Below are 26,723 nucleotides of genomic sequence, written 5' to 3'. Positions count from 1 at the left end.
TAATCTAGAGGAAAATAAGCATTTATATAGAACCTACTATGTGGCAGGTACTGTGCTAAGCACTTTACATATACTATCTCATTTGATCCTCACAACAACCCTGCAAGGTAGATTTCCCAAACAGGAGAGAAGGTTGGGTTAAATCTAATAAAATTGAACTTAATACTAAGAAATACAAAGTCTTAAACTTTAAAATTATATATTATATATACATATATGTATGATTTTATTTTTATATAGCATTAATGTACTATGTGATTTTATCAATTATCTTTGGTAGTCAATTGATAGTTGTAAACATTCTGATCTCTTATGTCTGCTTTCACAGACCTAAGTGTTTATCTGTTGTCACAGTGTTCCAGTTAAAGACACTGGAAATGCTAATATGGTTCTTAACTATGCCTTGCATAATTACAGATTAAAAATGCCTTAAAAATTAACATTACAAATATAAAATTAAGAAGCCAAAGGTAAATAGCAATTAATCTAGAAAAGGGTCTGGGAATTTCTGTGGACACACAAACTGAATATGAATCAGAAGCAATATATGGCAGCCAAAAAAGCTAACTATTTGACTGGGTCTGGGATTTCATAAATATGGGAGTACCTAATAAGGAACTTTCTCTACCAAATGAAGATCGGTGGCTTCAGTGAAATTTCTAGTCTTAGAGAGTCACCCTGGGGTAGTAAGACCAGGATCACAGTCAGTCTATGGAAAAGGTTGGACTTGAACCCAGGTCTTTCTACCTCCAATACTAGTTCTTTATCTACTACACAGACTCTCTCTCAAATTCTATCTTGGGCTACATTAGCAAAGTGAAAGTACCTAAAACTAGGGAAATAATATTCTGGTCTGATCATTTCTGGAGTATTATGTTCAAAACACTGCACTTAAAGATGGTGAAGGGCCTTAAGATCATGCCATATAAAGATCAGGTGGAAGAACTGGGAATCTTTAGCTTGAAGAAAAGTCTTAGGAAGGACATGATAAATGTCTAAGTATTTCAAGAGATGTCATGAGGAAGGAGAATTAGATTTGTCCCTCAGAGGTGACTGAGAACAACAGATGAAAAAAAAAAACAGATGAAAAAATCTGTCCTACATAAGGACACATATCAGCTTGATGTAAGTAAAAACTTCATAGCAATTAAAGCTGTCAAAAAGTGGAATGAGATGCCTAGGAAATCTGTCAAAGACTAGAGGACTACTTGCTGGTTTTTTTTTTTTTTGGAGAGTTTATTCTTGTTCAGGTATGGATTGAACTATTCTAAACAGGTTGAATTACTCTGAAATCTTTTCCAATCCTGAAATTCACTGATTCATTGTGTTGTTTTTTTATGTATGTGTGTGTGTGTGTGTGTGTGTGTGTGCGCGCGTGTATCTTCCCCTATAAAACTACACAGAATTCATATTTAAATCCCTCAAGCAAAATGAACCTGTTCCAGATGTGTCTACAGAGTTTGGTTGACAGCAAAATACATTAATAATAATAAAGGACCTGTGAGAATCACAGGAAATCCAATCAGGGCTGAATACACTATAGGAGCCATCAAATCTGTAATTATGCAAGGCATAGTTAAGAACCATATCAGCATTTCCAGTGTCTTTAACTGGAACACTGTGACAACAGATAAACACTTAGGTCTGTGAAAGCAGACATAAGAGTACAGAATGTTTACAACTATCAATTGACTACCAAAGATAATTGATAAAATCACATAGTACATTAATGCTACATAAAAATAAAATCATACATATATGTATATGTGTGTGTGTGTGTGTGTGTGTGTGTGTGTGTGTGTGTGTGTGTGCATTTTCCCCATTTTCAGGTGAGGAAACAGAGGCTTAGCTTGCTGATGGTTACATAATCATTCTTTATTACATACAGGATTTGAAGCCAAGCCATTTTATCATATACAATCATATACTTTTTTCATTTATAAATGTGATTATTTTAAATTAACTCTTCTACTAAATCAAAACTCAAAGACAATATAATAAACTGGAATGTTCCAAACAAAATCATCCCATAAGCATCTGCTTAATAATTAGATATTATTTATCTTTGGACAATAACTCTTCTGCCCTCTGCAAAAACCAACTGTTAAAGACTGTGATAATTTCTAAATATACCTCCATAATCATACTGGCCAGAGTAATAATTTGCATAGTAATCACTCCGACTGCTCCATCCACCTTTGGAAGCATAATATCCTTCAGGATACCCCTGTCTGAAAAACATCAAATATGGTATTGTTAATTTTTTTCTTAAAGCATGATATCAGTTAAGACAAACTGCTCAAATCAACAAGCGAGCAATTATAGCTATTTAAAATGTTTATTATGAAGTACGGGACAGAAATACTGATGTAAATTGACTAAATACCTAATACATTACTTATTCAACTTCATTTCAGGTCAAGAATTGCCATGTAACAACCATTTAATGTGAAAAAAATGGTCTTTATCTGTTCTTGGGGTACACATCATATAAAATAAGGCAAAGACAAGCTCTAACCAGAGTCCTTGCTACCAATCCCAGTAAAAGAATATTAAAAACAATTTTCATTGTGAAAAATGCCTACTCTTGCTCAAAGTTTAATCGTATTCTCAGACTTTTATCATCCTGTTTGCCTTACATCTGTGTAAGAGTTATAACTGTTTTACCTTAGCCAGCTAGATATACAAATCCAAACTTACAAAACAGCTAAGACAATCATTTACATCACAAAATAAATCTTGCTTTTCGAAAGACTTTACAACAGTTTTCCTTTAAAGATTTTACAACAGTTTTCCTTTAAGTTTTAACTTCCCCTGTTGTATTTCTGATAGAATTTACTTTATATAAATTTACATAGACCTTTTTAAGATTCAATGTACCCTACCATATAAAAGTGAGTACTCTGGTACATGCAAATACATGTTGCAATTAATGTCTAATATAAACTGGAATATAGGAAAATCCTCAACCTTCTGTTAATGAATGAACAGTTTCATTTAGATTAGATCAAATCACCTAATAAAGGTATACTCATAACTCAAGGTAGTGGTTGATTCTGGTGCTTGAGTTATAAAGAACCTAGAATGTCAAGCTAATATCGGGTAGCAATTGTGACATAGTGGGTGTGTGTTTTTTTTAAAGGAGTGGGGTAAGGGCAGCAGTGAGAGTTACTCTAAAGAGCTGTCTTCTAAGCCATTACTTAGAAGAGTAAGAGGGGAACAAATCATGGTTACAGTCAGCCTCTCTCACCTCTTCTTTGGTTAGAACTGGTTTTTTTCAGTGTTTTTGCCATCTTCAGCTCTTGTAATTAATACCTGTTAATCTGTAGACTGGTAAGCAAAGAGAAAACTGGAAAGGCAAGAAGGACCTTACTTGCCTAACCTTCCTTGTCTCTCCAACCTCTAAGGAATTCAAGAAACAAATGCTCATTTGCTTCAAATTTCAGCACCTAAGGTTAACCTATGCTTTCTACATGGTAAGGTAGAAATCTATGGAATCTAGACGATTTGACGGTGTCTTAACATTTAAAGCTTTGCAAAAAAGACTTTTCTTAAAAGGGAGAATATAGTTGCCATTGTGCTTTATAAAGAATAACTGCCTTTAAAAATATCTGTGTATCTTACAATAACAGACACGCAGAGTAGCCAAATGGATAGAGGTAAGGCAAGAGGAAAGTTTTTCTATTCAGAAAAAATATTAAAAGATTTACTATGAAATACATAATTCTGTTGAAATAATGAATATTAATATCATTACTTCATTAATGAAGTTTCTTAGCATCACAGAGAACTTTTATAACCAGAAAGCAAAATATAAGTTTAAACATCTCCTGTAATAAAATCTATATGAGGCCCAATGATGCTTCTATTCTGACAATGAGCAGTCACAAATACAATGGAAAGAATTTAAATATGGCTGACAGTATCAAGATACTTAACACTTTTTCCTCTCTAACTGCTTGCTAATTATAGTAGAAATGGAAAAGCAAGAAAAATTGTTCTCCATTTCAAAAGAAACCTGCTCTCTGCAATGTAAAACCACTTTCATAAATTTTGTAAAATCTAAGTTGAAAGAAATGTGATCACGTAATCCAACCCTCTAATTTTACAGAGGAGGAAATAATCTGGCTTAAAATCTTACTCAGATGAAAGTGTAACAGAGGTAGTTGTAAACAGACACACAATAAAATCTAATAGATTAATGAGACAGGCCCTCATTTCTGATTCTATGATCCTATCCTGATCTCTTATTATATGTAATGGATGGATAGCATTGGCTATCAAAAATTAACAATGCTCCTACTGGCCAAAGTCTTAATGTCTAATATTCAAGTAAGTTATCCATAGCCAATGCTATCTTAGTTCAGGAAAAGCAAAAAGAGGGCTGAACAGGATGCAGGCTAAATTTATGTGTTAAATGTCAGAAAGAAAGAAAGAAAGTGGCAAAGAAAAAGGCAAAAACAAAAAGGAGCTACAGGAAAAAAACCAAAAGATTCCTCTTTCAAGGACATAATTTCTAACGGAAATAATTTAAGGAGAAAGATTTTATCTTCCAGCACATATGGTAGGGGGTTTAAAATTCGTAGATGCTCTTTTTCCTATGTAAAGTCACAGAATTTATGTGTGCACACACATATACATTTATGTACACACATACATATATACACATATATATGCATAATTACATAATAGGGCTTTTGTACTTACACAGAGTATGCAAATTAACATGTCATTTTAAGTTGTAAGCTTTTTCATAATAGATATTATGTCTATAACTACTGTCAACATTATTGGTCCATACACAGCTACAAGTAATACTAATGCCATCTTAGCAATATTCACTCACAAAGAATACAGCAAAGTCCACATCCTCAAGAGGGAAATGGATTAGATTACCACAGTTACTAAAATCATTGTCATTTTGAGGGGGAAAAGATGTAGGGCTTTTTCTCTGATTAATATCCCACCCACCCACCCATATGAAGGGCTGAAGTTTTCAGTACCAACTAAACTTGCTCTTAAGACTTGTCCAATAGCCCTGGGTGACCAGCTTTGCCAAAAATAAAAGGAAGAGTATTTTAGCACTTCTTTTATTTTCTTCCATCCTGTCTTCCAAGACTTCAGAACTTCCTCAATTATAGGGGAAATTATATGCTGGACCTGTCTGCAGCAGTAAGCAGCAGCAGAAGCAATTTCCTTAGTATTTCTCTGAAATGGGGGATATCACCTTCTTAAAAAGGGGTACAGGGGAAGGGGAGTGTAGAGATCAGAGATTATACACAGACTTTTTCACTGGTCCTGTCTAAGAGCCCGCTCTACTACACTTCATGACTTAGAATATAAGGTTAAATTACATTAAAATTAGCCCTACAATTTTTAACATCTTTTAAATGAATAAACACTGTTCTTAGCACATTGAAATCAAGTATGAGTCAGTCCTACAAACAATTTACTCTGAATATTTACAGCAAATTTACATTTGTTGATTTATGACACTTAGATTTGTTGCCTAATGTACAGAGTAGAGATTGAACAAAGAATATACAAAACTGAAAAACTAAATTATAGTTCCATACCTGGAAGACGGTCGATCTGAGCAGTGACTAGCTCTGGAACTTGGACGCTCTGGCTCGGCATATCTATAGTTTTCAGTATAAGCAGTACTTTTATCATAATGTCTATAACGAGAGTCATATGGGCCATAGGCATCCTCCTAGGAAAGAGGAAGTCTTATAAAGTTTATAAATTACAAGATAAATATCATTAAATAAACAAATCAGTATAGTTAGTTTGAATAAAAACTTTTTCCAAACAGCAGAAGTGAATTTGGTGTTTTGAACAACCACTATAAAAAGTGATACTCATGAAAATGTTTAGTAGAACTTTAATAGCACCAACAATTACTCACATTCACTAAATATGTAAATCTTGCTCCAAGACTGTCAAGAAAGCAACAGACAACACCAATTGTACCTGTGGCTAACCCTGGCATGGAACCATTAGGCCTCTTCCTCAAAATTCTAAGAGTCCATTATTCTAATTATTAGTCACCTCTATTTCATAGACATTCATCCAGCAATTAAATGAACAATAGTATTTACCTGGATATTCCAGAACTAAACTAAAAGTTCTGAGAGCTAGTTATATGTTCTTTTCTTACATAGCTTCCTCAAGGCAGGTCAAAGAATCTCAAAGTTTTCTATAAGTAAATTCATTAATATTAATACCTGATTGTTTTAACTCATAGACTAAGATTCTGAGTCAAGAGAGAAATAAAACAATTTGAGGTAAATTTTAGAGAAAGACTTGTATTAGAAAGTTGGGCTATGAAGACTATTAACTCAAAAATGCCAAAATCTTCTTCCCTACCTCACATCCTTTCTTCCTACACAATCCGCCATACATGGTTATGAAAATATACTGGACCACGAATAGAGAAACCTGCATTTGTATTCCTCCTGTCTTGACAACAACTAGCTGTGACTTAGACGTCACTTCATCTCTCTTGAGCTGAGTTTCCTCCTCTGTAAAAGTTAGAGTGGAGGAGGAGTACAAGGGGCTGCTAAGAGGAAAGGTCTTGAACTAGACTGATCTCTAAGGTCATGGAGCTAAAGTTCTATGATTCTAGGTTTACTTTCTTCATTAGGCAATTAAGCTAATTTTTGTGTCTGAACCAAAGGATTTTTCAAAATCTTCATTACAAATATCACTTCATCCTCCATTGAAGGCTAGCTCTAGCACCTCCACAGTAATAGTTCACAAATGACCCACAAAATTCCTGATGGTTACACTAAGAAAGGGCAAGCTCTGGGTAGGTTCTATTGGTCTAGAAAGGCCTCATGTATGGGCGCCGGGGAATGGTTGTCTAAGGAAATGACCAGCCAAATGTCAGAGAAACTTAGCACCACAGTTTTAGCCACCAGATGAGAAACATTTTTTACTTCAACAAGTCATCAAGACCATTTACTAAATGTAGAAGAAGCTGTAATTTGCATCTGTGGAGAGAACCCACACATGATAAAAATCACAGATCTCTGAGGCACTTAAGTAATATTACTAAGTGTAGAAGCAGCAGATTTTCCCTTACCTGTTAGTTTTAGTCAATATTAAAGTTTATACTCTTTATGATTTTTCTTGCCTATGATTCCATTAGTTTAATAAAATATTTTTCCTAAAGACTTCCACCATAATGTTAAAATAATTAAAAAACTATTTCTGTAAGTTTCTTATACTGGTCTTTGAAGTAAAAATTAAAGTAAAGCTTCATAAGTCTATACACTGATTATCATCTAATTCAATACAACATATATCTTGATCATGGACCCAAATATCAAAACAAAAACTATGAACAGTAAAATAGTTATAAATGTAGAATAGTAAAAAAAATACTGCCACTCACCGGGTAATAAAGGGAAGCTGTTCTAGGATCTGAAGGATAGGGTGGTGGATACTGAGGTTGATAGGGATCATAAAGATGTCTGTAATAGTAATAAGCTGACAGGTTCTGAGGTGGACCAAAAGCATTCTGAGGAGTCTGTGATGGTGGCCACTGCTGCTCTTGCAGACTAGTTGGTTGGCCAGAGTGGGCTGAGGTTGTTGGAATACTAGATGATTGTGAGAGCTGCTGCTGCTGCTCCACCTTACTCTGGCTTGGAAGCTGGGGTGAATTTCCTGATGATAACAAATCAGGTTGGTTTCCAGAGTTTGAAGAATCTAGTACTGTCTTGGGCATTAGAGCAGCTGATGAAACTTGTTGCTGAGGTGGTAAGGCCTCTGACTGGGATTTATCAAGAGCAATCTGGTGCTGTACATCCTTTGTTACCTGTTGGTAGAAATGTTCTTTATCATGCAATTCAGGCCCAGACTGACTTTTATGATTAGTGATGGTTTGCTGAGAAAAGGCTGGACCACTAGAATGTGATGTATTATGTACTCGCACGGAACTGTCTGTACTGTGACTTTCCAAAGTCCGGTTCAGTGTAAAATCAAGTGCTCCAGAAGTTTCTTCCTGATAATTGGTGAGATTTGCTTTATTAGTATGGGGTATTAGGGTGCTGTTCACTGGTGGAACTAACATTACCCCGGTGTTTCCAGTAGGGAGATTAGTCCCTGGAGAAGCAGACAAATTAACCCCTGGTTTTATAGCAAATTCAGAAGGAAAACTTTCTAAATTCTGACTTTTTTGACATTCTGGAACCAAGTTAAGTGGCATCTGATGAGATGGTGGTTGAACTAGTAAGTTGGGAGACTGAGTAGAAACCATTTCAGAAGTGGTACCAGGACCTTGTGAAAAATTAGGATGGGAATGATTGGTAGGTAATGATGAATTAACAGAAGATGCAGCTTGAATCTCAGACAAGGGAATGCTTTCCCCAGGCACACCAGCACACAGAGGCTGACTGCTTGGGACAGGCTTGTCCCCCACTGCAGGATCTTTGCAAGAACGATTATTTTCATTATGACTTAAATGATTAGACAGGGAAACAGAAAAACTTGTGGGCTGGGTCAAATTATAGCTTTGATTAGGCTGGGCAATCAAGATTGGTTGATTCTGTAAAGATTCAGTGGGTGGTGAGGACAATAAACTTGCATAACCAGAACTTGCCTGAGATTGAAGGGCCTCCTCTTCTCCCATTTTAGGAGGATTCTCAAGATTTTCAGAAGATACATTGCCATCCTGAGGGGTATGTATAGGAATAGAGCCTGGTTTACATGGCTGCAGACTGGATAATCCCTCATCTGGAGGTTGAATAATTTCAGAAGCCTGTGTTTTAGGAGGTACAGAAAGTGCAGGAGCAGCTGGTGCAAGGAGGACATTTCCTCCAAAGTTAGGTAGTTCATTCTCTGCCCACAAAGTAGTCGCAGGGCTTTCACACTTTTTAGTGGTACCCTGAGCCCTTGAGGATCGTTTTTCAGATGCCATGGGCACATTTTCCAAAAGTGTTCCCCCACCATGGGGAAGTACATTAACAGCTTCATCAGTTATTGTAAGAGGCAAAGGATGTGCAAGAGGGGTAAAGAATGTTTCCATGTTGTCTGGAGGTTGTTCAAGATTACCTGGTGAAGCAGCTGGTACCATAACAGTTGGTTTACTGCTGTTCTGCTTGGAATGGTTCTCTCTCAGTTCACCTACCATGTTGGCTCGGTCAGCCTCAACAGGTTTTACCCCAACTCCATGGGACCTTACAGGTTCAAAAGAACTATTTGCACTTGTCTGAAATATTCCTGTAGGTTTAGGAGGGCTTGGAGTTGGAGGCTGGGAAAGATTGCTATGATAATTCTTGTTTATATTATCATTTGGCTCTCCTACTAAAGGAGAAGAATCAATCTGCTTAAAGAAACTATCTGAAGTCTCTTCATTAGGCTTCCCAACTTCTTGCTGAATAAACGTGCCCACTGACTCTTGGGGTCTTGTTGAACTAGAAACACTCCTATGACTTACACTACTATAGTTGGAGGATACACTATCAGATCGGACTGGATGAGGTATTGAATCAGGTGCCTCTAGATTTGGTCCTCCTTCACCATAACTTACAATACTGTGCTTTGAAACAGACTGCCCTGGGAGTGGCCCATATCTGAACTGATCATTTGGACAGGAAGGATTCAAATTTGGGGGTTCACTTGGTGGAACTTCTTGATTCTGAATGCACTCTAAGTTCTCAACATTTTCATATTGTGAGCCAACGGCACCACAAGTTTTAACAGTGCAAGCTTTGTCATCATTAACATGTATGTCACAGTTTTTAGTGGTTTGTTTATCATGTTGGTTACTTGTAGACTGAGAAAAGTATTGCTGGGCCTCTATTCCCTGTTGAGTAGACTCATTAGCTGAACCTTTAGGAACTGATGCCTGAAAAGGGACACCTGCTCCAACCTGCATAGGATGAGGAAGGTGATGGCCTCCATGTCCAGAATTTGGTGGAAAGCCATCAAAATCAGACTTAACAGTAGTGCCTGCTTTTTCTGATGAAAGATTTTCCTCATTTTCTGCCTCTTCCCCTTTGAAAAACATTGTGATAGTTCCTGAATTTGTTTCTGGGAGCACATGACTGGTTACAGCTTCAGTTCTATATTGTGGATGGTTTTCTAAGCTATTTCCCTGAGCAATGGGATTAACTAGAGTAGAGTCTGGTAATTGCTGTTTACTTACTCCTAGATTCTGCCTAAAATCCTGACTGAGCCAACCACTATTAACTCCTGGATTTTGCCTAAACATATTTTCAGGCTGAAAGTTATTTGCTGGGTAGTTGCTACTCTGAGAAGGGACTATCTCATTCCTTTCACTTCCAACCAAGGGTCCTGATGTGGAAACTAATGGAATATGTTGCTGATGTCCAGGAACTTGCATATTTGCTTGAGGAAGAAAATGAGAACTACCAGAAGCAAGAGGAACTGTATTCTGAGTAGGTGGTTCAACATATGATGAATAATTCTGAACTGAAGACTGTGGACTTCCTTGAACTGGTCTCCACTGAACTGGGGTTTGCTGATGAGGTTGAGGAAAGAATGATGCCGTAGTGCCACCATTTGGATCTTGCTGACTGAGCGGCCCACCAGGCAGTGGCACACCACTCTGAAGATGTCCCCCAAAAGAATTTTCAAATCCTGCTCCAGGATTATAATGTAAAGGAACAGATGAAGCCTGAATTCCAGGTTCTGCAGCTGGATGAATTTCTGCACTACTATTCATAACATGTCCTGGCAGCACAGCAGGAGACAATACATTTGTAAAGGAGTCAGGATTTACTCCAGGTTGTGATACAGGCCCAGACAAAGATGTATAAAGTCCTTGTGAATTATCCCCTGCATGGGTATGAGGTACATGCATACCAGGTGGCTGAGAAAACATTGGTGGGGAAGGACCCTGCATAACAAATGAGTTGCCTTTGGACGGATTGCCTAATGCTGTTCCTTGTGGAGTCTGCCTGCCAAATATGAAACAACCTCTTACAGGTTGCACTGGGCCAGCTGCAGCAGTCACTGATGCATTAGCCTGCCTGCTATATGGGCTGTTAGACCAATACATATTACGAGGACCTCCTGCGGGAGGTGGTCCACCTGTTCCAGAAGGAACTGTCTGAGGTGGTGGCTGCATCATTCACTTCTTGCCAAGTCAGTCTTGCAAAGCCAGATACTTTTTGCCCAAAGAAAGTAAAGCCAGGTTCTCCTTAAGCTAGAAAAAGATATTTTAGAGAAATACAAAATGTTATAAAGAAATACAAAAAGTTAAAATGACAAATGCATATTCAAAAAACACTTTATGAAAAAGTTCCTAACGTGGTTTTAATTCATTTATCGACTTAGTAATACAATCCTACTAGCAATAAAATTTTTTACACTTGCTTTCTCATTATCCCCACACTACCTTCACCAAAATGAAAATCTATTTGACTTATTTAACAATAGGTTGAGGATCACCAAAACTAAAGCACATCACCATATGGGGTAGGATTTTTTCTATTTCTGAGAATGACTTTTAAAAGAAAAAGAAATATAAACCAGAAAACTCTCCATTTTTCCATCTTTACAAACAAAAAGAAATGAAGTAAATTCAATTTGTTTTCAACTAAAAGGTCCTTTATACCATGATGTAAAGTGCTCATTCTTTTAATAATAGCTTGTAACAGTTAACATTTACACTTCTGCAAATCACTTTGCAAATATTATCTCATTTTAACCTTATGACAACCCTAGGAGGAAAGTACTATTTATATCATCATTTTACAAATAAGGAACTAGAGGAAGACTAAAGTTAATTAACTTGCCCATGGTTACACAACTACTAAGTGTCTGGGGCATGATTTGAACTCAAGTATTTCTGAGGCCAAATCCAGTGTGCTATACCACCAGTATAAGTAAAGAGTTGATGGTTCTAAATCTGCCCTGTAACAAAACAACATACATCTTAACAACCAAAATAACTGCAGACAATACTGATTAAAATAAAAAGCTGAAAATTGAACATAATTTTAATCCAGCATCTAAATATCAACCTAAAGTCCTAATTTGTAATTTTATAAATTTATAGATTTTCTACAGAAAATAAAAGGGGAGAAGTCCATATAATATGCAACATACTATGTTCCAACTGGAAACAATCCATAATTTTAGGAAACTGTTCACCTATGTAATATTAAATACTTATCCCAGCTAAAAGTCTTTATTTTCTATTTATTAATCCTTTTGGTTTTTTTTTTTAAAAGTTTATCTAATCAAAGAAACAGAAGTACTTTAGTGAAAACCTTCTAAGGAAAAATATATGAAAACCTCCAAACATAATGATTATCATTATATGACTTTAACCTTCATAATTTGTAAAATAGTCCATGAACTCATTCTCTCATAAATACTGATTCTGATAAACCCTCTATTCTTTTCATATAGTTCATTCCCTTCCACACTTAACACTGAGTCTAGCACATAGTAGGAGCTTACTAAATGCTTGCTGAATTATTTCAAGCTAAGCTAGAACCATATTAAAGCAAGTAAGAAAATCTACAACTTGGCTTACATTGCTTGATTGTAGAAGAAAAAGAATCTTTCTCAGATTTGTGAAATGATCAACTCACACAAACTATAGCCTCATGACTGAATATCGTAATATTTCAATTAATGAAGAAGCATTCCAAAACCAAAATGTGTTGTCAGAAATTTTTGTCAATCAGTCACCTAGCATTTACTAAGTGCCTCCGACGTGCCAGGCACTGTGCTAAGTGCTGGGGACACAAAAAGACAAAAGACAATCCTGTTTTCAAGAAGCTTGGAGTCTAATTTGTTACTAGAAGTAAATATAACAGACAGAACTGAGGAAATGTGTTCAGGGACAAGAATTCCCTCACTACCTCTGTCACTTCAAAAGTCTATTCCTGTAGCACAGAACTCCACTTTCCCTATACCCCACTTTGTTAAGACGAATTTTGCCCCCAGAGATTTATTAATCCATATTAACAATGTGGTGTAGAGGAAAGAGCACTAGATAGAAAGTTAAAGACCTGCATTCTATCCCTGTTTCTACCTTAGACTTTCATTTCACTTCTCTAGGGAGAATAAGGAAATGGACAAGGGCTGGTTGTCTGAATCTATAAATCTAAAGATTATCCCACTGAAGCTCAGATCCTAAGGTCAGAACCCAAACTGCTAACTTATAAGACAATTCTTACCTGAATTTCATTCTGAGGTTTTTAAAGTTTTCATTTAAGTCTTTCCTTAATTTTTAAAAGAAGTCAAGGGTCTTCCAAATTTTAGAGGGTATGCTAACTTAGAAATACTTTATAAAGTAAAAAAAGAAAATTACTTGCCCACAAAAGTTCTTCCTCCCCTCAATGGCTTTTTCTTAGCACTGTGACAGGTGACAGGACTCAACTTTACCCCAAGTCACCCCCAATTTGAACATTCTACCCTTCTACTGAACATTGATTCCTCTATTAAACAGTTAAACAACGCGCACAGATATTTAATTTATTACTAGTAAGCATGGCACTTTATTTAGTAGGACATTTACACTGAGTAAAATTATTAGACAACTTCAACTCAACTTTATAAAGGCAAAAAAAAGACTTTCAAAGAAACCAATTTATCTTCTCACAGATTCATAAGCTGATCTCTTCAATTTAGCTGAATTATGTCTGTGTTAAATATCCTTGTACACTCTCATTTTCTGCACAAATGCCTTGGTATCACCAAAACTTAAACGTTCATAAAACAGGTGTTCTTAAAAGTGTTTTAGGTTATAAGAAGCACTTAAATACAATCATCAAGGAAACCCCTAAACTCTTCCTGTCTGTCTATATGTGTTAATGTGACAACTCTCTTTAAATAACTGGCACTATGAAAGAATGCAGATACATGGAAACCACACACTAAATTCTACCAAATACACCTGGCAAGAAAGAAATTAACTCACCTAAATGTGAAAAACTCAAAGATCTTTTTCTTTGAAAGGTTTTTACAGAGTCAGGAACTAAACTTACAAAACACCTTATTTTTAAGGCTTTTCAGTGGAATTTACAGAAATGCTGTTTGTAACAGAAAGAACTGCTGAAGTGATTCAGTTAATAACAAAAGATGTAAAGTATCACTTTGCCCTCTGACTTCCTTTGCAACATAACATTGTCCTCATTACCAAAGATGAAACAATAAAAAATAATGTACAATGTCAAGATAAAGTTGAAATGTACAAAAATGATTTTGAAATAATAACCATACACCAAATGACTGTGAGTTGATTTACTTACTATCCACCAACAACCCAAGATAAGAAATGTCCTTCTTTATAACACCCAGAGTCATACATATTTTAAAAGATAAGTCCAACTAGCAACACATATGCAATCTAACAAGCAGTTTAAAATTTAAAAGTATTATACTGTACCAACTGATCTCAAAGTGCCTTCTAAGAACATGTTTAGACACAAAGTTTCTACTGTAGATGTTTTCTGGAAAAGAGATAACTTAAATGCCTCATAATAAACTTGCTAAAAATACAGTCCAAATTTCCCCTGTAGGGATATACTGGCCATCTCTGAAAGGAAAAACATAAAAACAAAGTTCCTGTCATATTCAAGAGTAAATGTCAAAATACAACCATACCTAAGAAAAACTCTTTCTCAACCAGCAAAGGAACAAAACTGTTCATCTACTGAGGCCCTTCAGAGCAGAGACCAGAGAGATTAGAAATCAGAATGCTGCAGTTTCTCCTAATAAAAGGTTTCAGGTTTCTTCTAAGAAGTGAGTCTGAATCTTTTTTTTTAAGCAATTTTATAAAAAAAACTGACTACACAGAAGACTGTCAGAAAGATTCCAAACAATCTCTGTTAAGTTTAACCACTTATCCAATACCCTTCAGATACTGTCAATTTAGCCTGTAGCTAAAGGAGCAGTCCAAATCCCTTTAATTTCAACTCAGCTCTGGGATGTTTTTATGACCTGTGGCCCACATTCAACCAGTCATGACACTACATCTACTGGATGTGGAAAAAAATCTGCAGCAGTTCAAAACTCCATCAGGTAGTCTGAAAATATAAACTGTAAGGTAAGCAAAGTCAGGATGAGACGTACTGCACTAAAATTCCTAAACCTAGTTTTATCTTCAGCAGCACACCCTCCATTAAGTAGGCTAATGGAGCCCCTGCTATTCAAGTACTGATCCTCAATAATCATACTAAAATAAAGGTCATAAAGGACTTAAAGAAAATCACTGATTCCTATCACAAGAATGCCACTCAGTTCCAAGCTCCACAAAAAGGTGGGAGGACAGTTGCAGGGAAGCAATACAGGATCTGCATGCCCCACTCCCCAAACCCTTCCCATCCCTGAAAGCATGTTAATTAATTATTGCTAAATTGACTCACACCCCCTCCCATTTTTCTTCCCCAAATACTCCTCTCCCTTATAGCTGTAATCTGTTCCCTGCCTCAGTCTGATGCATTTTTTCAACTAAGTTCTTCTATAGTACTATCCTTACCCAAAATACCTTCCCCTAATTGCTACATCCTAAAGGAACTTTCCCTTGGATCAACAAAATTTTTCAATTCAATTCGATATCTCTTAAGCTCAGAAAGGTACTAAGACAGTAGGCTAGAAAAAAGAGCTCCACACTGGGACTTAGGTGACCTGAGTTCTAGTCTAGGTCTGCTTCTAGCTGTGTGACTTTAAGACTTTTCAAATCAAATTCTTTGACCTGGCTGTCAAACTCTGAAAATAAATGTCCAAAGACTCACAGAAGTTATGCAACTGCTGTTAACTCTGAGAAATACCAAAAAGCGTTACTGTTAATTCTGAAAAATAAAATAAGTCATTTCAGTTCACATTCCTTGACCTGGCATTCAAGATTCTCCATAATTAGGTACTACCTTACTCTTCAGCCCTTATCTCATGCTATTCACTGTGAGCACACTGCCTTCTAATCAAACAGGCTGAATCTCCCCTAAAATACAGGCTTCTCAAGCTTCTGTGAGGTTGCTCTGTTCCTTATACCTGGAACGTGCTTCCTGCCTCAGGCTGGAGAATTTCTATGTATCTTTTAAAGACGTTCTTGGTGTTCAAATGAATTACCTCTCTATTTAGTCCTTACTCAGCACTGTTTTGTATTGTTTATTACCTTATCTGTGCTTGTACTATACTATTAGACTATAAACACTATAAGGGCAAGATCCAGGTCTGACTTTTTATGTTACCTAGCAACTGGTACAATGCTATGTACACTACAGGCTCTTTATAGGATCAGAGGATTCAGAATTGTAAGACATCATTAATATAACCCCCTCATTTTGGAGAATAAACCATAAGTGGCAGAGTCAGTATATCAGCCCAGGTCTTTTGACTTTAAATCCCCAAAACTTCTTCTCTGGGCCTCAGCTTCCTTATCTTAAAAAAGAGAATAACACTTGCAGTGCTTCCTGTGGACTTTTTTTAGGTGAGGCTTGATTTTCATTCTGACAAAAAATGAGGGAGGAAAGGGGAGGATAAGCCATAATAAAAGCTAATAGTAATTAGAAGCACTGGAGACAATATAGGGTAAGGAAATTAAATTAGTACTGGACTTTAGAAGACCTGAGTCCTGCTTCTGATGCTCACTTACTGTGTGTACATTCTCTCCAATCACACAGTCACCACTGTAGCTACAGGTCCTCATCATCTCTCACCTGACTATTGCAATAGCCTTCTAATTGGCCTCCTTCTTCCATTCCAGCCTCCACTTAGCTGCCAAAAGTGACTTTCCTAAAGCAAAAATGCATAACCATGTCATAAATACCCTCTACTCAATAAATTTCAGTGGTTCCCTCTTATCTTTGAATCAAAGTTAAAGTCCTTGGTTTGGTTATCATAGCACTTTACAACCTGATTCCTTCCTATCTGTCCAGTCTTCTTAAATTTTCCTGTTCTCCTTTCTATGGTCCATCTGCACTGGCCTATTTACATTTCCTTGAACGGGACTCCTGGTCTCCTGACTTTGTGCCTTTTTTCTGACTGTTTCCCATGTCTTCGCCTCTGCTTCTTAGCTTTCCTGTCTTCCTTCAAGACTCAGTTTAAACCCCAGTTTTTGTAGGAGGCCTTACCTAACCCCCGCAGCACTACTTCCTTTCGAGATAACATTTCATTTACTTTATTTCTATCCAGTATATATGGAATGATTTGCATGTCATCCCCCTCATTAAAATGTGAGCTCCTTGAGTGAAGGGACCTTGTTTTCTCCTTCATTTGTACCCCCCGTGCTTTAGCATAGTGTTGGACACAAAGTGAGTGCTTAACTTGTTAACCTGTGCTGACTGAGCACTAGCAAGTCTCTTCACCACTGTTTTCTTCTCTCTAAAATGAAAAAACTATCTGTACTACCTACTTCAAAAGGCCGTGAAGAAAGCATTTTGTTGTGTTATTAGCACTCAAAACTAGGACAACTATACAAGAAAAGTACATACAATAAGCAAGAGTCATTGAAAGAGAGTAAATTTGACTCAGGAGTCAAAAGATCTGCATTCTACAGTTCCTTCACTAATTCTTTATATGACTCCTCACTGGCTCTCTCAAGGCCTCAGTTCCTCCCTGTCTCAGTAAAATAAGCAACTGCTGTTAACTGAGAAATACCAAAAAGCATTACTGTTAATGTATGGATGAGTTTTGTATGACTGTAAAATTTGGGAGCTGGAAGGGACCTTAAAGATCCTCCTATTCCAACCTCCTTCGTTTTACAAATATGGAAACTGAGGCCTGGAGGAAGCACCTTACACCTAGGAGGCACTTATAAATGTTTAGGTGAACAAGAACTGACTGAAGGGACCCACAGGTAGTAAAAGAACCGGGATTCCTACAAAAGTCCTTCTGACTCCAGGATCCACGGGTCTTTTGACGGCATGAAGCTGCTTCTCTGAAAAAAAGCCTCCTCCAAGGTTCCCCATCATCTGGGTGCTGAAAAAGGCCTGGAATCCAAACGTCTTCGCTGCTCGGCACCCACCGCACCCCTCCTCCCCCACTGCAGGAACGCAGTTCGGGGGCTCGGGGGATGGGATGAGAGCTAGAGGCACCGAGGGCAGGCCTGGGGAGGCTTTCCTGAGGGCCTCCCGGCTCTGGGTTAGAATGCTGGAATGCCCCCTAGGAATCAGAGGACTCTTGAAGATCATCCAGTCCCAACTCTCATCCTACACAGAGAAACTTGAGCAGAGTCACAGGGCGGATTAACACTCCCGACTCCGAACCCACTGGAGGGTCCCCTGGGCTCGGCTCTTCCCAGGGCCGGGGAGGCTTCCCGGAGGCGGCGGCGCCGGCAGGCTCGGAAGGAAGCGCTCCAGCGAGTGGAGACGCTCGCCGCCCGCGGCGCATCCTTCCTGCGGACCGGGGCTGCTCCGTCCCCTCGGGCCCCCACCTCCACCCCCTGCTTACCTGACAGAGCCCCGGGCAGGCCGGGCTCCCTCGTCCCACAAGCCCGCCGCGGGGAGGCCGCTGCGGCCACACAGCCGTTCCCCGAGCGTTCGCCCGCCCGCTCCGCTCAGCAGCCGCGGGGAAAGGCAGCGGCAGCGGCTCCGGCTCTCCCCAACGTAGACCCCACGGCAGCTGCAGCCATCTTGGCACATCCGGCTCCGGTTGCCTCGGCCGCCGCCGCCGCCGACGTGTCCGACCCTTACGTCACAGCGTGACCCCGCTTCGTCCCGCCCCTGACGCTGGCGTCCCAGCCTTCGCGGAAGTGGGGGGGGGGTGTGATTTCTTGCCGGGGGGAAAAACTCTCTAAGTTCTATCTGCAAAGTGAAGTGCGTGGAAGAGCAAGATTCCTTACCCGCAGATCAATCAAGAAATATCTCTCCCGTGCCCTTCGCCGGGGAGGCTCGGCTATTTCCGTCAATTACGGAGCGAATCGAAGTTGGAGAGGGTTTTGAATGCGCGTGCGCCGTAGTTTTTCCCGTCGAAACCCGAGGAACTTCTGAGGTAGGAAACGGTGGCCGAATTTTTGACACATGCGCAGAACTTCCAGCGTCCCACTCAATAACACTCGAAGGTTTCTGAAAATCGGAACACTCCGGGTTACTTAGACAAGCCTGTTAGACAAGCTCCGTTCGTATTCGGTGTTCACAAGTTCGAATCCCACTCTCGGGGAAATTAGTTTATATTCATTGGATCATAGATCTGGAGCTTTAAGAGATCTCGGAAACCTCTACTCCAAACCCTTATTTTAGAGGTGAGGAAACTGAGGAATTTAATTGAAGGGCTTTGCTCAGTGTCGCAGAAGTAGGCAGAGGTCTTCTGACTCCAAAGGCAATGCCTCTTTGCCTCTGGGATGAGTTTAAGGACAGGGATAGTGAGAACAGATGAAAGGCTGTCAAAATAAAATCTGTCCTTGACTTTTGTCAAAACATCCCAGCGATGCCTTCCTTCTGTCTGCCTTGGCTTTATGATGTTGGATTTAAGAGTGGATGAAGCCATGTGACCTTGGTCTGGTCCTTTATTCTCTCTTGGCCACTGTAACCTCATCTGTAAAATGAGGGAGTTGGATTAAATGACCTCAGAGGTGCCATGGTCTAGAAAATAGAGATTAAGAAAGGCAGGGTAGACTTTATCATACCTTTACTGTTGGAATTTTAGAAGAGGGAACAGTTTTGCAAGCTTGCCCTCAGTAAGCGGTTGCATCACCCACCAAACGTTACATGCTAGTAATGCTGTTTGGTTTTTTCTTAAGCTGGTTGGCAGAGTGCCTTCTACATTGCAAAAGTGACTCAGAGACCTTGACTGTCATAAGACTTTAAGTGAAAAAAATTGTTTTGTCATTTGTTCCCGCCCCTACCCTTTTGAATTAGCATGATCAAACAGAGTTACTTCACTTTGTTGGGATCTTAAAAAGGGTTTTTTTGTTTGTTTTTGGAAAGTTTAAACAGATCTAGTATAGCAAACAGTCATCTCTGGTAAGTTAACATTTACATTAAGGGACCTTTTCCACTTTAATTCAACAAGTCTATTTGATCAGGGTGGTGCCCCAAACCTGGAGCCAGGTGGCATGAAAACATAGATAAAAATCAATACCTCTTTTGTCATAATTTGAGTGAGGTAGATAGTGTATTATTATTCCCATTTTACAGATGGGGAAATGAAGGCCCAGAGTGATAGGGCTTACCCAAAGTCAAAAAGTCAGTAAGTGTGCCAGCACTTGAACACAAGTCTCTTTACTCTTTGCCCAGCCTACTCTTTCTACTATCCCAGACTTCTGCTCAGAGGATGTTATAATCTTGCAAGAAAGACAAGGCTAACATTCATAGAACAATTAGATGACAATATGAAACAAAATGTGTTGTGCTGGCCAAATGCAACAGAAAGCTATAACCAATGGTGCATCACAACTACTCAGTGCTGATGGAGCCACATTGATTAGTGATAAGGACATGATCCTAGAGAGATGGACTGAACACTTCCATAGTATTCTCAACAGACCATCATCAGTCAATGCTGAGGCCATTGACCATTTACCTCAGGTTGAAGTTAATCCCTCCTTAGCTGAATTTTCAAATGAAGAAGATGTTTTGAGGGCCGTTAGGCTTCTTTCATGTGACAAAGTTCCTGGTGCTGATTCTGTTCTACCTGAGATTTACAAGGTAAGGGAACCATTGCTCACGCAAAAGCTGACTGAAATTTTCCAAGTTATATGGGAAGAGGAGGTTATGTCCCAGGAGTTCAAGGATGTCTCCATTGTCTATCTCTGTAAAGGTAAAGAGAATAGATTATCCTGTGACAGTAACGGGGGGGTCTCTCTCTTAGTCATTGCTGGCAAAATTCTTGCTAGAGTCGTCCTTAATAGGCTAATGTTTCACCTGGAAGATGGTCATATACCTGAGAGTCCATGTGGCTTCAGAAAGGGCCAAGGAGCTGTAGATATGGTGTTTGCTGCCCAACAACTCCAGGAGAAATACAGGAGCAGAACAGAAGTCTGTACACAATGTTTGTAGATCTGACCAAGGCCTTTGACACTGTTAATCATGAAGGCTTATGAAAAGTTATGTCAAAATTTGGTTGCCTGGAGAAGTTCATCAGTATTGTACGTCAATTTCATGATGGCATGTTTGCCTGGGTTATGGATAGTGGACAGTGCTCTTGTGCCTTCCCAGTCACCAACGAAGTGAAACAGGGCTGTGTGCTTGCTCCCATGCTTTTTAGCATGATGTTTTTAGCCATGTTGTCAAATGCTTTCAATGAGGTTGAACATGGTATCAAGATCAACTACCATACTGATGGTAAGTTCATCAATTTGAAAAGGCTACAAGCCAAGACTAAAGTAGAGGGAGTGTTGGTGCATGATTTTCTGTTTGCAGATGATTGTGCACTGAATGCAGCCTCTGAAGCTGAGATACAACAAAATATGGATCAATTCTCTGCTGTCTGTGCTAATTTTGGTCTAATAATTAACACCAAGAAAACACAGGTGCTTCATTAGCCATCACTACACCATCCATATGTGGAACCTTTGGTTACAACAAATGGAGAAGTTTTGAATGCTGTGGATAAGTTCACTTTCCTTGGTAGTGTACTTTCCAGGGATGTACACATTGACAATGAGGTTGATGCATGCATTGCCAGAGCTAGCTCAGTGTCTGGGAGTCTCAGAAGGAAAGTTTGAGAGAGAAGAGATATTAGATTGACTACCAAACTGAAGGTCTACAGAGCCATTGTGCTGACCTCATTGTTGTATGCCTGTGAAACATGGACAGTCTACCAGTACCATACCAGGAAACTGAATCACTTCCATTTGAACTGTCTTAGGAAGATTCTGAGGATCCCCTGGCAGGATAAGGTACCAGACACTGAAGTCTTTGCTTGAACTGAACTGCCAAGTATTCAAACTATGCTTCAGAGAGCACAACTCTGATGGGCTGGCCACGTTGTTAGAATGCAAATGTACACTTGCCAAAAAGGCTATTTTATGGAGAACTTGTATGGGGCAGGTGATCACATGGTGGCCAGAAGAAATGGTACAAGGAGACTCTCAAGTACTTTGGATTTGACTGTGCAACATGGGAGACACTGGCACAGGACCGCTCAGCATGGCATGCCTACATCAGAAAGGGTGCTGTGCTCTATGAACAAAGCAGAATTAAAATAGCACAAAGTAAATGTAGTATGCACAAATTTGGAGTATCCACTCCAAATATCCACACGGACTATCTGTGCCCAGCCTGTGGTAGAGCATTCCGAGGTCGTATTAGTCTGATCAGCCACAGTCAGACACACTGAAATTTCATTTTATCATGGTGATGTCATTTTAATCCTCTTTGAGAACGAAGAACAGAAGGACAACAACCAGTAGGGGAAACAGAAGTACTCTATCAGTTCAGAGAGGAGAGGAGGAAATGTAAAGAGAAGCCTTCTTGGAGTCCTTGAAGGTCATGTCAGTTATCAGGAGGTGGCAAACAAAGGTAGAGAATTGATTTTGTTTCCTGGTAAAAGTTTCAAGCTTTTGCACAGAATAAAAAAATTCTTTGTTTGAAAGGGGACTCCACCTAGTTGCAGATCATCCCCAGATATGAGAGTATCTCCTATTGCAATAGCCTTCTGGTTGGTCTTCCTGCCTCAAGTCTCTTCCAACTTCAGTCCAGCCTCTGCTCATTTATTAAATTGATCTTCCTCAAGTCTGACCTCTCCTCCATTACCCCATTTACTAAACTCAAGTGACACCCTGTTTCTTCCAAGATCAAATATAAAATCCTGTTTGATTCTTAAAACCTTTCATAACATGCCCCTTTCCTACCTTCCCAGTCTTCTTACTCCTTACCCTTCTCCATGTACTCTGTCATCCATGGACACTTACTTCCTTGATGTTCCTCACCATTGCCACTGAACATTTTTATTGGCTGCCCTTAGAAAGCTCTCCCTCATCTCTTCCTCCTAACTTTCTGCCTTTCTTCAAGCCTCAACTAAAGCCCTCCCTTCTGCAAAAAGCCTTTCCTAGCCTTCCTTAATCTTTGTGTCTTTCATCTGAGACTGACCCCAATTTATTCTGTATATATCTTTTTTGTACATAGTAAGGGGTGATTTTTTGTTTTTTTTCAGGAGTGGAGAGGTGTCATGGGTAGAAGTGGAGAGTTTTCCTTTCTTTGTATCCCCAGGGTTAATAATAATAGCTAATATGTGGCATCTTTTATGTTCCAGGCACTGTGCTAAGAGCTTTACAATTATTGTTTCATCTCATCCTCACAACAACCTGAGAGGTAGGTGCTATTATTATCCCTATTTTACAAATGAAGAAACTGAGGCAAGCAGACGTTAAGTGATTTGTCCATAGTCACACAGCTAGTAAGTGTCTGAAGCCAGTTTTCAATTCAGGTCTTCCTAACTCCAGGCCTGGCTCTATCCATTGTACCACCAAATTCTATTTGACTTACTGATTGTTTTGAAGGATCTCCCAAGGGAACTTTGATAACTCATTTACTGTGTAAGCTGTGATAAATCACTTTCCCCTACCTGGACTTCAGATTCCTCTGTCTTAAAATAAGGAGTTTGAACTAAGTGGTTTCTAAAGTTCCTTCCAGCTCTGATTCTATGTGGATCTCTATTAACTGGTGCTTGAATGTGTAGTATAAAGAGGATTTTTGTTCTTAGAGCTCAGTTTCCCAAGATCCATGGCCATAACAATCTCTTGTTACCCTCAAAAGTATCACCTGTGTAGATTGTAAAGGCCCTCTAAAGCAGTTAGGCACTGGTCAGTGAGTGGGGAACCCTTAGGGTTGAATGCACAAGCTGGAATAGTGTATGTGCCTTGACTGGCCCCCATCAAGGCTAGAGGGGATTCAGGGGAGTGCACAAGTTGGGACTGTCTCAGTTGACCCCATCGAGGTGTAGGGGTAGTTAGTTGCCCCCGCTTCTCGCCGCCCTGGTGAGAAGGTTGATTAGGGAGTGCGGGAGGAGTTAGTGGTTCCAATGTCAGCAATCCTTGTTCCAATCTTGGAACACTGAGCTAGGATAAAGTAAGATTATTAACCCCTCTGAAGGTGTCTGCCTATCTGAGCAGATCAAGAGTGAACCTGTGCTAGTAGCCCTCAAGTATGCTGTGGTTATTGCTGTTACAGAATGAAGAAGGTTGACTTTCTAGCTGGGAGAACTATCCAAAGATGACCTTCTGCAGCTGCCTCCATGGAACCAGAGTGAGGGAGTGGGAATGAAAGCTATCAGGGGCTGACCCTTTTGGTGGAGAGGAATAGAACCTAAATGTAACCAATAGCCAGGTTGTCTCTGTATGACATGGTGGCCAAGATACAAGGGGCCTAGGACAGAATCTGGAAAGAGAAAAACCCTCAGTTTATTAAGTTGGAATGTCTTTTCCTTTAAAAAAAAAAAACCCCAAAAACAAATGAGCAGCTAGCTGGTGCAGTAGATAGAGCATCAGCCCTGGAGTGAGGAGGACCTGAGTTCAAATGTGGCCTTTGACACTTGATACTTGCTAGCTGTGTGACCCTGGGCAAGTCACTTAATCCTGATTGAACAACAGCAACAACAGCCAACCTTTTAAATGTGCAAAAACAATCTTTGAGTTTGACGAGGTCAGCTGATTATTTTCTACCCATGTATGTTTCATACAGAGCTTAAGATTTCTTTAGACTTTAGGAAGGCATCATGATACATTGAATGAAAGGCTGCCCTTGAAGCCAGGAAGATCTGGATTCAAGTGCTACCTTTAACTCATCCTGGCTGTGTGACCCTGGGCAAGTCACTTACCCTCCCTGTGCCAGTAGCAGGAAACTCAGATAGAAACAGAGACCACTAAACCTTACAAAAGGATTCCTGTGAGTCAGTCTGTCTGCCATGTTCCAGGCACTGTGCTAAGTGCTAAGGATAAAAAAAAGGGCAAAAGACTGTCCTTCTCCTCAAGGTGCTTACAATATAACAGGGAAGACATACAAGTCACTATGTACACACAAGCTATATACAGGATAAATAGAAAATAATTAAAAGAAGGAAAGGACTGGTACTAAGAGAGGTTAGGGAAGACTTCCTACAGAAGGTAGGACTTAAAGGAAGCCAGTGAGCTTGGTAGTCAGACAGGAGGAAGGAGTGGGGGGCGAGGGAGGATACATCGCAGCCAGAGAGAATGCCCTGAACCTTGTTTGAGGGACAGGCAGGGGCTAGTGTCATATACTGACTTAGATTACCCCATGTTAACATTATCTTTGCTCTGTTGTACTTTGCTCTAACTTTGTTAAGTGATTCCCGGTTACATTTCATTGGACTCAGGTCACATACAGGAGTGTTGTCTCCATGTTTGATCCCTGTTTTCTAAGCACTTCTCCCAAACCATGAGTTACAGAGAAGATGCTGTACTGTATTGGTAGACCAAGTCTCCTCACTCTAGGGTCCCCTTCTTCCAATGTAATCACAGGTCCAACTCCTATCCCTAATCATGTTTTTTGTTTTTGTTGTTCGTAAAGTATGGGATCATAGGATTTAAATTTAGAGCTGGGAGAGATCCTTAAGAGCATCTAGCCCAATTTCCTCATTTTACAAATAGCAAAGCTGAAGTCCAGAAAGGTTATGACTTGACCAAGGTCACAAAGACAGCAAATGGCAGAGCTGAGATTTTACCCTACACCCTCTGATTCCAGTCCATCGTTGGACCAACAATGTGGACTTGCTTCATGTGAGTCTGGTTTATCCATGGGAATGGGAATATCTTCTGGGAGCTGGATAATGCCTCCGGCATGGATTGAAATCTGTGACATCTGAAGTCAGTCAATCAATAAGCATTTAGTAAACATTGTACCAGGCCCTGAAAATATAGAGAAAATAAATTAAACAATCTCTACCATTAAGAACATTACATATTGGAGGCAGCTAGGTGCTGAAGTGAATAAGACCTAAGTTCAAATCTGTCTTCAGACACTTATTAGCTTTGTGACCTTGGGCAAGTCACACACACAAAAAAATGAGGCAAAGAATGGCCTCTTTTGCCTAGTGGGAAGTGAAGGGGGAGGGGGGGAAATCAATCTGGGAGGTGAGAACGTTCATGGTTTCTAGCCAAAACAGAAATAATTGCTTATTACACTCACTCTGAGCCATCTGGGCTGAAACAGTCACCAAGTGAGGCTTAAGTTGGGACCTATTGTTGACCAGTCAACAAGAGCCAGGGTGATTTGGGTTTAAGGCCTGGTCCTTAAGAATGAAATCTAGCCCATAAATATGAAGATATTTTGCAAAGGTTCAATGATCAAAATTTATATTTATTTGGGCAGAGCACCTGCCCAAATAAGTTCCCTATGTGGACAGAGGGAAAGGAGAGAGGGAGAGAAGGAAAGAGGAAAGCAAGGGAAGAGAGAGCAAGGAAGGAAGAAGGGAGCTGTGTTGCCCAACTGGAACTGGCCAGTTGGGTCCCCAGTAGAGCAACTGCTACTATTCACAGGTTGTTGTTTGTCCTTCATTCTTGAAGAGGACCATGACATCAAGAAGGTAATGCCATGACACGCAAGTGAGTTGGATTTAAGTGGGGAAAGGTTGTACAAAGTCACCAGCCTCACTCTCTCCTCCAGAGCTACCTGGCCTATATTAGTATTGGGACAGCTCAAGATGGCCCTGATGCAGTGGGAGGTTTTGGCCCTTTATAAGCTAAGATCTTTCCCAGGTCTCATTTTGTCAGAAGCAATGTCCATTCAGTGAATAAGGCTAGGAAATGACAACTATGATAAATATAGAGAGGCCTAGAAAAACTGATGTGAGCCAAGGACAGACAATTAAGAGCCAAGAACACAATATAAATCATAACC

The 26,723-nt window shown here is 39.5% G+C and overlaps 1 protein-coding gene and 1 long non-coding RNA gene across 5 annotated transcripts in view; one reads left to right on the top strand and one right to left on the bottom strand.

Moving 5' to 3' along the window:
- SEC16A (SEC16 homolog A, endoplasmic reticulum export factor) overlaps positions 1 to 18,927 on the bottom strand; it is a 48,214-nt gene extending 29,287 nt beyond the window's left edge. For 2 of the 4 annotated variants that reach the window (XM_072632933.1, XM_072632935.1), the window contains exons 1-4: positions 18,379 to 18,516; positions 7,400 to 11,176; positions 5,577 to 5,713; positions 2,134 to 2,231 (exon numbers count right to left, since the gene is read on the bottom strand). In XM_072632933.1, coding sequence (XP_072489034.1) covers positions 2,134 to 2,231; positions 5,577 to 5,713; positions 7,400 to 11,101 — 3,937 coding nt within the window. In that variant the 5' untranslated portion in view covers positions 11,102 to 11,176; positions 18,379 to 18,516. Of the gene's footprint in view, positions 1 to 2,133; positions 2,232 to 5,576; positions 5,714 to 7,399; positions 11,177 to 18,378; positions 18,517 to 18,769 lie in introns of those variants that run through there. The other 2 variants (XM_072632936.1, XM_072632934.1) reach the window with 2 other exon arrangements.
- On the top strand, positions 18,786 to 26,430 carry LOC140519673 (uncharacterized). The gene is made up of 3 exons (XR_011972262.1): positions 18,786 to 18,918; positions 23,122 to 23,180; positions 26,363 to 26,430. It is a non-coding gene; the product is annotated as an uncharacterized lncRNA (long non-coding RNA).
- Positions 26,431 to 26,723: the final 293 nt, after the last annotated feature.

The sequence above is a fragment of the Notamacropus eugenii genome, chromosome 1 (genome assembly GCF_028372415.1).
Source record: "Notamacropus eugenii isolate mMacEug1 chromosome 1, mMacEug1.pri_v2, whole genome shotgun sequence".
Taxonomy (NCBI): domain Eukaryota; kingdom Metazoa; phylum Chordata; class Mammalia; order Diprotodontia; family Macropodidae; genus Notamacropus; species Notamacropus eugenii.
This window is presented reverse-complemented; position numbering and strand designations above follow the sequence as displayed.